The 12593-nt window shown below is 45.9% G+C and overlaps 1 protein-coding gene across 4 annotated transcripts in view; it reads left to right on the top strand.

The window, feature by feature from the left end:
• tulp4a (TUB like protein 4a) overlaps positions 1-12593 on the top strand; it is a 34493-nt gene that overhangs the window by 9582 nt on the left and 12318 nt on the right. For all 4 annotated transcript variants that reach the window (XM_048250210.1, XM_048250208.1, XM_048250211.1 and 1 more), the window contains exons 3-5: positions 5676-5804; positions 6765-6926; positions 10826-11006. In XM_048250210.1, coding sequence (XP_048106167.1) covers positions 5676-5804; positions 6765-6926; positions 10826-11006 — 472 coding nt within the window. The remainder of the gene's footprint in view (positions 1-5675; positions 5805-6764; positions 6927-10825; positions 11007-12593) is intronic.

The raw sequence follows: 12593 nt of genomic DNA, 5'->3' as shown, positions 1-12593 counted from the left end.
AAAGAACATATCGTGTTGTGATGAACCCATTGTGTCTGAATGTTGTGCAAATGGAAAGGTAATGTTGAGCCTCCCAGTGTGTGTGTGTGTATACGCTCTGGTCAGAAGTGTGTGTGTGTGTGTGATAATGTGATTATCATTATCTAAAAGGTAATGTTGAGCCTCCCAGTGTGTGTGTATACGCTCTGGTCAGAAGTGTGTGTGTGTGTACATATACGAAAGGTTATGTTGTGCCTCCCAGTGTGTGTGTGTGTGTGTATACATATACGCTCTGGTCAGAAGTGTGTGTGTGTGTACATATACGAAAGGTTATGTTGTGCCTCCCAGTGTGTGTGTGTGTGTGTGTATACATATACGCTCTGGTCAGAAGTGTGTGTGTGTGTATACGCCTGGTCAGAAGTGTGTGTGTGTACATATACGAAAGGTTATGTTGTGCCTCCCAGTGTGTGTGTGTATACGCTCTGGTCAGAAGTGTGTGTGTGTACATATACGAAAGGTTATGTTGTGCCTCCCAGTGTGTGTGTGTATACGCCTGGTCAGAAGTGTGTGTGTGTGTATACGCCTGGTCAGAAGTGTGTGTGTGTGTGTGTATACGCCTGGTCAGAAGTGTGTGTGTGTACATATACGAAAGGTTATGTTGTGCCTCCCAGTGTGTGTGTGTGTATACGCCTGGTCAGAAGTGTGTGTGTGTGTATACATATACGCTCTGGTCAGAAGTGTGTGTGTGTGTATACATATACGCTCTGGTCAGAAGTGTGTGTGTGTGTGTATACGCCTGGTCAGAAGTGTGTGTGTGTGTATACGCCTGGTCAGAAGTGTGTGTGTGTGTATACATATACGCTCTGGTCAGAAGTGTGTGTGTGTGTCTGGTCAGAAGTGTGTGTGTGTGATGTGTATACGGAAGGTAATGTTGAGCGTCGCAGTGCTAAATCACACAGCCACAGACCCTTCAGATCCATTCGTCTTTGGATCGTCCTATCTTTTCAGGCCATTCTGGACACTGCTGTCCTGTCCGTTACCTGGCCTGTCCCTGGCTTCACTCCCTCCATTTGCCGGCCGCGGTTTATGCCCTAGGCTCTTTAGTCTGGCGGCCGTCCATGTGATACCGGATCCTAAGAACCGCTTCGTCACTGGGGACTGCTGTGAGCCCCTTAAAGGTGTCTGGTGAGGACGGCTTTTTAATCCCGCCACAGCCAAGCCTATATTTAGCCTGCCGTGGTTGGGTGTTTTCCCTTTAGGATGAGATGTCATGCTTGAAGTCCTTTACCCTTTTTAACCTTTTGTTGGGAGTTGTCAGAAGGGGGCCTGCTGTACCAGATGCATGCAGCTGTGCGGCGGCATGAGGATTTAGGCCTTAGCTTTAATAGCGCCGGTCATTCTTGGGATTCAGGAAGCAACAGGCCAGAGCAATGCTGTGGAAGTAATAATAGGTAATTGAATATTGATCAGGTAATTGAATATTGATCAGGGGTTGCTGAAGGCGAGAGGCCTTCTTGCTGGCCTCGGCAGGTCTACAACAGATATCACAAGATTGATCCGATGCAGAGTGAGCCTTTACATGCGCTCTCTTTCTCTTTCTCTCTCTCGCTCTCTCGCTCACGCTCTCTCTCACTCTCTATCTCTCTCACTCTCTCTCACGCTCTCTCTCTCTGTCTCTCTCTTTCTCTATCTCTCTCACTCTCCCTCTGTCTCTGTCTCTCTCTCTCTCTCACTCACTCTCCCTCTGTCTCTCTCTCTCACTCACTCTCACTCTTTCTCTCGCCCCTCTCCATCGCACTCCATCCCTCTCCATCCCTCTCTGTCCTGTCCAAACGTGTGTCCAACGCCGCAGGAGGAAGCGTTTGCGCTGTCTTTCTATTGTCTGTGTCTGTGTGTGGGCGGCCGTGTGGATGTTGGCTTGTGTGGGGGAGGGGATTGTTGGAAAGCCTGAGCGCTTCATGATTTATGATAGTGGGGTTTGGGGGTGGGGGGGAGTAAATATACCTTTTACGTCACCCTGTGTTGTAACTTTTGTGTTCCGAAAACAGACGTGTTCTTTAGCAGGAGGTTCCGTTGTTGTCTCTGTGTGTAGTGTTGTGCGTCTTCCTTGTGGAGCTTGTGATCAAATAAATACAGATGGAAGCTCTGAGATTGCCTTAGCACAGTCAAATTATAGCGTATGGAAGGAACCGTAAATCTAGATGAATTGCACTCCTTTTCCTTGCACTGTCCTTTGTGGGCAGCCGTGGCCCACTGGTTAGCGCACACACACACACACACACACACACACGGGGCAGCCGTGGCCCACTGGTTAGCACTCTGGACTTGTAACCGGAGGGTTGCCGGTTCGAGCCCCGACCAGTGGGCTGCGGCTGAAGTGCCCTTGAGCAAGGCACCTAACCCGTCACTGCTCCCCGAGCGCTGCCATTGTAGCTCACTGCGCCGGGATTAGTGTGTGCTTCACCTCACTGTGTGTTCACTGTGTGCTGTTTGTGTTTCACTAATTCACCGATTGGGTTAAATGCAGAGACCAAATTTCCCTCACGGGATCAAAAAAGTATATATACTTATACTATACTTTAGGCAACAGTGTTGTACAATACAATCAAATGCTGATGAAAGCCTGTTTGATGCATCTGTGCTCACAGAACCGAGCAGTTTTGGCATTGTATTTTTTTTAAGTTTATTAGCACCACAAGCATCGTCATTGTTGGGTGCAGGGAGTTGGAAATGTTGGAATGCCTTGGTGTGAAATAGAAATATTAAAACCGAATAATAGTGTTAGAGATACAGGTTGTTGTACGAAGCTGTAATGTAAAATTGACCCTTTTTCAACCCATCCTGTTGGCAAAAGCTGACATGCTCATTTGGGGCCCGGGGCAGAGGCCTCCCCAACCCCCCCCCCCCCTCCCCATTTTTTTTCAATATATATTACTATTATTATTATTATTATTATTATCAATATACATAAGACAGAGAGAGAGAGAGGCAATTAAATTATGACAGATAATGTAAAAGTGAAATTTGCATTTATATTGTGGAACTGTATAACCAATATACAATTGTACCAACATACAAAAAACAAGTAGCCTACAAACATGGGGCAATGCACAAAAAAAAATCAACCATGAAATATTATATTATTACCATCAATGACTTTTTAAACTAAGGCTTGAAAAAAACTGCCAGTGGTACCCAGGTCGGCCTAAAATGTGCAACTCCCGAACTCTGAACTCATGAAACATTGTAGCCTAGAGTTAGGCGCGCACGCACACAACCACATCATGATGCATTGTAACACGCTGTCTTTACATTGTTAACACACAGCCCTAGCCAGCCACGACGTCAAATACATTGAAACACGCAGTCTAGCGCACACACACAGCCCAACCACATCAAATACAAACAAGGGGGGTGTTGTAGCCGATAACGGTAACGTTGTCGGGACAGGGGTAGTAGTATGCCTAGACGTGGACTTATCACTATTTTGATCCTCGTTTTAAAAAAAAGTGGACAGGGCGCCTGCAGGAATAAATGCGATGGTACGCACACACCCACCTAACTTTCAACGCTTTGATAATATTTGTCCCAGTTAGGTTCCTGCATTGGTCAGTTAAAAAGTAGCCTACATAGTAGGCTAATGACATCCACATGCAATATCTTTACAACAACAACGCCTAACAACGACCTATTTATTTGGATAACTTTGTATAGCCCTATAAAGGCTAAAGTTACCTTAAAGTTAGAAGGCTACATTCACGTAAATGGCTTTAAACAGCGGTAATGCTAGCCATTTTGACAAGCACGATAATCTTGCCTACCTTGTGCTTGCGGCTTGCCCATTTGAAATAACTCCTCGCTTTGCTGTCTCCATCCTTTCTGTTTTCGTTGTTTAAAAAAGCGTGTTATATCCATGATGAGTTTCGAGTTAATGTATTAGCTTATAACATTATGTGCTGATAACCAGCATAGATAGTAATAGAAAACAACAAGCTAGCCGACAACTTGTGTAGCATGCGTATGTAGGCTCCTGCTCAAACAAAAGGTGCACGCGTGCATAGTTCTGCATTAAGTTGATTTTGATAACGCGTTTACAAACTTTACAGAAAATTGTAAATAGCCTAATGGAATACTGTGCAGAGTTGGGAAGTTATGGTAACCTAGACCTATTTGGTGTGAATATACACACACACAGGGGCAATTCTCTCTCGTTGTTGAGTAGCCTGATGATACGCACAGTGCACGTGCCTTACTGAGAACGTCTGGCTGCCGCTCTCTCTTTTTTCGAGCTCCGCTTTCATTCTTCCTAATTGTCTCATGCGAAGCCATTGTTGTCTGTGATAGCATGCATTGATACGGGCAAAGACAGGTGACAATAAGACATTTGTTTTCTTTTTTAAATGTCCTGCGCCGGGGCCCCCTAGTGGCCGGGGCCCGGGGCAGCAGCCCCTTTGCCCAATGCCCAAACGCGGCCCTGCTCTCACCCACACTCTCTCTCTCTCTCTCTCACACACACACACATGTCAGACTGTTGTGGTGCGGCGTCACGGGTGGAGCGCAGCTGAGCCCTCGCGCTCTCAGGGCCTGTGGCGGCTGTGACGCCTCTGATTGAGTCGTTGGCAGTGTGCGGAGGCTTCTTCTAATCCCCGTGCTTTGGAGGGAGTTAAGCTACAGCAAGGGCTTGCTGGTCATTTTAAGCCCCAACTAAAACCCCAGTTGCTCATTGAAGTCCACCCCACCCCTTTCCTCTCAACGCCACGTGACAGGGCCCCTTGGCTCAGGCGTAGGTCAGACTCCAGCACGATGCAGGACGAACTCACATGGCCCAAGTGTGTGGTGCTTCTTTTGTGACGTGGAGACCTGTAGGGACAACCACACCCTGATTGAGGGAAAGGTTGTGTGATGGACAGACGGGTAGAGAAGAGAGAATCTGTTGAATGAGGATGTGGAAGACTGGAGAAGCGATGGTGAGAGGGGAAGTTGGTGCGGTGGAAATGAGATGGGGACCTTGCTTCAGCCATTACACTGTATGAGCCCCCAGAAGACAGTAATGCCTCTGAATGACAGCATTACAGACAGTTGTTGCCTCCTAGTGTGTTTCTATGTTCTGGTTTGTTTTGGCAACGTAAGAGGGACTGGTTGAGTGTGGGGATGGTGAGGGCGGACATTGGCGCCACGGGCATTGGCGGACATCTGCCACATATCATTACCCACCCTCAGGGGGCCTGTGGGTGAGGTCATGGAGTTTGTGAATGATGAGGCCCCTGCGTTTTTTCATAGCAAACTTTGTTCATTGACAAAAGTGATTTGTTGAGAAGTGTTCTTGTAAGTCCACTGTTCCCCCAGTGCTGTTGCAGACTAGCCTATCACTGCTCTCATTAGTATGATGGGCTACTGATGACCATTAACATGCTACTGTTACTGCTACATCTACTGCTCTACTACAATCGACCATCAGCACTGCTACACATACAGTGAAATAAAGACATTAAATAATATCAAATGGCTTTATTTTAATGTTTCATAAATGTTATCATTTTATGTTTTTTCCCCTGAAGATTTTTTTTCTCACTGCAACTGTTATTATTATTATTATTATTATTATTATTATTATTAAAGAATCCAGTTGTCATTTTGAGATTTTAAAGATCATAACTAACCAAGTGTGTGTGTGTGTGTGTGTGTTGCCATAACAGGTGGTTTTAGTCCGCTGGAACGAGCCCTTCCAGAAGTTGGCCACCTGCGACACTGATGGAGGCATCTTCGTGTGGATCCAGTATGAAGGCCGCTGGTCTGTGGAGCTAGTCAACGACCGTGGAGCTCAGGTAAAACACCCTCCCACCCCCCATTTTAATGTGGTGTCACGAAAAGGAAGTAACACATTGATTCTGAGCGGTCAGTCCATTTATCACCCAGCGGAGTAAAAATGATGTATAGCTCTGTAAGGATTTATGTTAATTAGAATTGAATAGGTTCAAATGAGGTTGAGGCTAAGCCTACTATGATTATGTAAGCACTAATGGAATGTATGTGATATGTAATGTTAGATTATGGAATGCTTAAGTATAAGTAGTACAACTAACACAGATTTATACAACACTTTTAAAATACTTGTAATTCTTTGTTTTTGCACTTAAAAGACTTACTAGAAAGTGTCCTCACTCAAATCGCATTAGACTCTTAGGACTCTTCTCATTTTCATTTTTTCATGTTAGAATATGAACAAGGGATTAGACATCTGATTCCTTTATTCTGATGTTGCTTTATTTGTTTTGGCTTGACTGAGTGACATGGAGGTCTGAGAGGTCATGGAGGACTTCACGGTGTCACAGTGAGCTATGGCTTCTCAGCGCCCATGTCTCTCCTCCCTTTAAATTCCAACAGACTGTCTCATTTTGCGTTGTTAAATCTATAAATAGGCCTTATATTTGAGAAAAGGTTAAAGCTCATGGAGATTTGCAAAAAGGATGTCATGCAAAATGTTGGTTGCATTTCACTGCAAGTGGATAAATATAGCCGCAGTTTTTGTTCCTCGCATGCCAAAATAACTTTAAGTTTTATTAGTCCAAGAAAGATGCCTTTTATGAGCAGTCTGCTGATCAAAAGCCTTCTCCAGTGGTGCCATGTCAGAATAGAGAATGTTGTCATTTTGCGGAGAACGCTCCCAATGAGGTTCCTAATATAACCACAAAGCCACGTCCTCGTAGTGAGCGCGCTGTACGCATCATAAGGCGGACATCCATGCCTCTAAGTATAGCCTTTTCTTTGCGCTTCATCTTTTGTAGGTCAGCGACTTCACGTGGTCACATGATGGCACACAGGCGCTCATCTCCTACCGCGACGGCTTCGTGCTGGTGGGCTCTGTCAGCGGTCAGAGACACTGGTCGTCCGAGATCAACTTGGAGAGTCAGATCACCTGTGGCATCTGGACCCCTGATGACCAGCAGGTAAGACAGTGCGGAGGCCAAGGCTAGAGTTAACCTGGGCAGGTAAGGCAGTGCAGAGGCCTGTCCGCCTAGAGTTGACCTGGGCAGGTAAGGCAGTGCGGAGGCCTGTAAGGCTAGAGTTGACCTGGGCAGGTAAGGCAGTGCGGAGGCCTGTAAGGCTAGAGTTTACCTGGGCACGTAAGGCAGTGCAGAGGCCTGTCCGCCTAGAATTGACCTGGGCAGGTAAGGCAGTGCGGAGGCCTGTAAGACTAGAGTTTACCTGGGCAGGTGCTAAACTGCAGACTGCCCCCCCCCCTTCATTTCTCTCCACTGAAGACCCCATTCAATAATAATCATGTTTTTAGTCTTGCTAGATGTTACATGAACATTATTCACAGCATCACAATTAGCTGTTTAATTATGTTGTCAAGCCAGCCTGTTTTACTATTACATTTCTGTTACTTTACTGAAGGGGAAAGAAATGGAATAACCACTTTATCCTACCAATTTCACACTCCAACTTGTAGGGGACCTTGTAAAATTCGCTCTTTATCTTCTTCAGAATTGTATTCCAGTTCAAACATGTATGGTTGAAGTACTCCAATGTTAGAATTAGCCATTGTGTTGCAGTGTGTAGTAGCAAAGATGCTTTAAAAGATGCTCAACCTTCTGAAGATCTGATTTTGAGGAACAGGGAAGAGTTTTAGGTTAGGATAGTTTTGCAATAAACTGCTGAAGTTATGGTTATGGTTATGGGATTTGGCAGACGCCTTTATCACATATAAAGGAATGGCAGAAGCAACCATGTATTTAGAATTGGAATGTTCTCAGGGTTGTGTTCCGGCCTGCTGTGGCCTGGTGCGTCTTGTTTTTGTTGTGTCTGCTGGCCTGGTGTGTGTTTTTGTTGTGTCAGCTGGCCTAGTGTGTGTTGTTTTTAGTTGTGTGTCTGGCCAGAGGGGTATTTCACAAAACCTAGATAAAGGGTTAAGCTGGGATTTTTTGGTTAGCCTGGATGAATTTAGCCTTGACTTGGTTTCACAAAAGAGATGGCACATAAGTTACCAAGTGGATTTATTCTCTGCACCTAGCCTGGTCCCGACGAGGCTAACAGCCAGGCTTAGTTAATTCTAATGTTAATTATGTTGTCTTATTGGTTCAGCCAAGTCCTTTTAGGCAAGTCCCTCCACTCGGCGGCCATATTGCAACGCTTTTTGGGCACTCATCGGGCATCCTATTCGGCAGAAATGCACGTGCGCAAGGCTTCACTACACCAACCTTGCTCCAGCGGCAAGTTCACAACACATGATTAGCAAAAAAAAAAGAAAACACATGATTGGCACAATGTCTTCACAACACACCATATGTTTGGCTCAATGTATTCACATGTCGACGTTTTGCCGAGGAAGGGGTGGGATATGTATAGACAACGGCCATATTGGCGTTACAAACTAACCCCATGCATTTCTATGGAGGATTTTTTGAGTGCTGTGTCTCCTCATTAGAAAGTCTCTGGTTCAGCCAGCTGTCATTCAAATCAGATTTCCATGTGAATTTTTTTAAGAGCTTTATTCCATTTATATACTATTTGCTACATGTAGCCTATTTACTCGCAAAACACAACAGATTGTCTGCCTAATACCATATGGTTATTTTAATTATGGTCGCCTTATAATTATTAACATACTTGTTGTTTGCTTCTTTTGTTGATAGATGTTTTATGAATAACCTACTGTAGTCGTTGATTGGAAGTGGAGGGGCATTTTTTCAAAGGTGTTTTCAACTAATTCGGTAATTAAGACAATATAAAGGTGTATATAGTCATACTATGTGCATCTTTGCAGTGGCAAGCGCTGTCTTGCGCTGGCAAGCGTGCGTGCCGAGACAAGGAAGCACTCACACGTGGGCGCATACATAGATTTGCATTCAGTTGGTCTACCACACCTACTCCTGCTGTTTTACAGAAATAGCCATGATTCCCCATTCAAAAAAGGAAAACTTTACTTAATTGTTAAGTCTATATCAAAAGCGGTTGTTCACTTTGTGTGGATGACGCTATTTTCCGCGTCTTTTTTTTCCCAACCGTGAGTTCTTTGGGGCAGAAACGGGAACACGCATGTATCCTGAATAACTTACACCTGGCTGTCCTAGTCGCTCCTACTCATCCTGGATTGGCGTTAGTGAAACGAGTTGAGCTAGGATGACCAGAAAACGCTATGTCAAACCTCGCTTTATCACTTATCTTGGATTTCTTCATTCTGCCTCTGGTGTGTGTTGTGTTTGTGGTGTCTGTTGGACACCCACACTGCACTCACACCCCAGTCAGAGTCTGTGTCAGTCAGTGAGACGTGTCAGCCAGGCCTCTGATCTCTCTGTCAGAATTCTGTCAGAATGGATCCCGTCAGATCAACTCCCTCAACCCCATCCCCGCCATCCCAACAGCCCTGTTTCATCAGCTGTTGCTTTCTTAAACCCTCCCACAGTGTCAGCAAAGGTCCTGCGCTTCCGTACAATTCCTTGCTGCGGGATTGATTGCTAAAGGTTGACAAACCTACAATGGGCACAGCTGTGCCAGAAACAAGCCATGGGGAAGAGTGCCAGGTTCACAGTATCCGTAAGCAGTGATTGCTGTTACAGCCCATGTAGTTAAGCTGTAATAACATCAAACATGAGTGCAGCTATAACTAGGATTTGAGATTTCTCATTTGATACCGTCATCTTGACTACAAAAACTACATGTGACCAAAGTACTACAGTACTACTACATGTGACCAAAGCTTGAATTGCTTTTCCTTTCGATATTTGTACTGCAAAATGAACTTGCTACCTCATAAAATGCATTATTCCACTATTTCACAAGCCTACAATGAGTCTGCCTTTTGAATAAATTCTGATGATGAATCAGGCCTCCTACATCTCATTGTAATACGCTGAGAGCACACACTTATTATACCCTAGGCCACTGAGAGCACACACTTATTATACCCTAGGCCACTGAGAGCACACACTTATTATACTGTAGGTCAGTGATTTTCAACCGCGTTCCGCAGCACACCAGTGTACCGTGAGAGATCATTAGGTGTGCCGTGTCCAATTTCACTTTCACATCGGTCCAAAAACATGTATTATTTAGTTGTTGCAAATAGTAGGCTATGCCATTGTTGAACATCTGTGCCTGCAACGTAGTGACTTGCTAAGTAAATAAATAGTCTTTCATGTCAGTGGGTGGCAGTAGGTAGTGCGATAATGACCTTGTTAATTAAGTGATGCGCACAAAAAGTGGCAGTGAAAAATAGATATTAGAGATACCGCATTGGGCTCCAGAACGTAGGGTACGTAAATGGTGCTGCCATCATGGTGGGGGCAACAATCACTGGAGGCCAATGGAGAAACAGGTGTCTCTGATTGGACATCACACAGGTGTCTCTGATTGGACATCAGACAGGTGTCTCTGATTGGACATCAGACAGGTGTCTCTGATTGGACATCAGACAGGTGTCTCTGATTGGAAATCAGACAGGTGTCTCTGATTGTTGGCAAATGTTGCCCATAAGTGTTTGTCCCCAGCAATATGACGGCCGTGATCATGTAGTCTATGCCACTTAATAGAACTCAACGGACAATGCCGTATCTAGCTTTTTAATATCTATGGGTGAAAAAACATAAAACTGTGATACATAAATAGGACTAGCCTACTTGAAAAGGGAAAAAAAAGACTCTGAACTGTAAACAAATGGAGAAACTTGCTGTATTAGGCTACAGTGTGTAATTTTGGTTGGTGGTGTGGGATTTTTTTATGTAAAAAATGTACTGTGGGCCAAAAAAGGTTGAAAAACACTGCCCTAGGCCCATATCCAAAACACTGCCCTAGGCCCATATCCAGGCTCTGATTCATCCGTCCTGCTCTACGCTGCCCCCTGCAGGTGCTGTTTGGCACAGCTGATGGTCAGGTGATCGTGATGGACTGCCACGGCCGCATGCTGGCCCACATCCTGCTCCACGAATCAGACGGCATCGTGAGCATGGCCTGGAACTACCCCAACTTCCTGGTGGAGGATAGCAGCGAGAGCGACACCGATTCAGATGACCATGCTCCCCCACAGGGTAAGCGTCATTGTCCAGGGTCCTTCTGCTCTCTCTCTCTCTCTCTCTCTCTCTCTCTCTTCCCCCGTGTTATTACTGATTAAGCAGTTTTTCAAAGTTTTTCATCGACATTCTCTCACTCCAAATCATTTATTGGCTGCTGTAGTGAAACATGTTATCCGTTAAGCGTGTTGTTGAAGCCACTCTCAGCCCCTAAAGCCCTCTCTAGAGGTTCTCATTCACAATGCCTCCTGGAAAGGGATCTGGCCGGCCTTGTAGACGGAACTACTCAAAGTCCTGAAAGCATCTTAAGAATAGTCTCACAGTGCCTGAGGCCTGTCCCCTAAATAGCACTTTTCCATTTTGAAGAGGTTAGTGAGTTCTGATTCCATCCAAGACACAGCGTTCCAGCGTCCAACAACTGTGCATTCTAGAGTGTTCAGACCAGCTTCACTTCATTGTTAGGATCAGGCCTACGCACAACCAGCCACAACCAGGAGCACTCATAATTACAATGGACCCATAACACCCCCCTCCACACACACACACACACACACACACACACACACACACACACACACACACACACACACACACGTCCCCACGTCCCCTATCCTTTGACCTTGCCCCCTTAATCCATCCTAGACACCCCCCTCCTAAAATAAGCACTGCTGCCGCTGCTGATGCCACCGAGTTAATCTGGAGCAGAGTGATGCTCCCCTGGGGCCAGAGTACTGCGAAAGCTTTATCCAGCTGTTCTGATTTCCCACTCGCCGGCCCTGTCTCGTGGTCAGCGCAGATGGAGCCTGGGCGGTGCCCATCTGGCACTCCTTGCTAGTTTTTGGTACTATTGCTGTGTTCTGAACTGCCTCCCCTGCACCATCAGCGTACTGGGCAGCCGTGGCCTACTGGTTAGCACTTCGGACTTGTAACCGGAGGGTGGCCGGTTCGAACCCCGACTTATAGGCCACGGCTGAAGTGCCCTTGAGCAAGGCACCTAACCCCTGACTGCCCCCCGAGCGCCGCTGTTGTTGCAGGTAGCTCACTGCACCGGGATTAGTGTGTGCTTCACCTCACTGTGTGTACACCGTGTGCTGCGTGTGTTTCACTAATTCACGGATTGGGATAAATGCAGAGACCAAATTTCCCTCACGGGATCAAAAGAATATATACATATACTTATACTTATACTATACTATATTGTACTGCATGCATATTGAGTCTGGAAGTAGGATGAGCGTTAGAAGTGCCGCTTTGAAGCGTGTGTGTGTGTGAGTGAGTCTGAACTCGTAGACTTGGGATTGTGTGTGTATTTGTGTAAACTCCGCACAAAAAGACAATACGAGGTCATCCTGACTAGCTCTTATAGCTCTGCTGGTTTGAACGGAGGTGGTAAAAGCTGCCTGAATAGGTGAGGCATGAAAAGCAGGACAAAAGTACACATGTGGCGTTTAGGTGACCGCCACTAAAAGGTCCCTGCTGTTGGCCAGCTGGTAGTAGCCAGAATCATGAACGTCACCAGTGGCGTAACTATAGTAGGTGCAGCAAGTGCAGTCGCACCAGGGCCCGTGACCTCCCGGGGCCCGTCGCTACCCCCGCCCTGCCTCC

Source organism: Alosa alosa, chromosome 8 (assembly GCF_017589495.1).
Source record: "Alosa alosa isolate M-15738 ecotype Scorff River chromosome 8, AALO_Geno_1.1, whole genome shotgun sequence".
Taxonomy (NCBI): Eukaryota; Metazoa; Chordata; class Actinopteri; order Clupeiformes; family Clupeidae; genus Alosa; species Alosa alosa.
The sequence above is the reverse complement of the archived record's forward strand: the minus strand, read 5'-3'. Positions and strand labels throughout refer to the sequence as shown.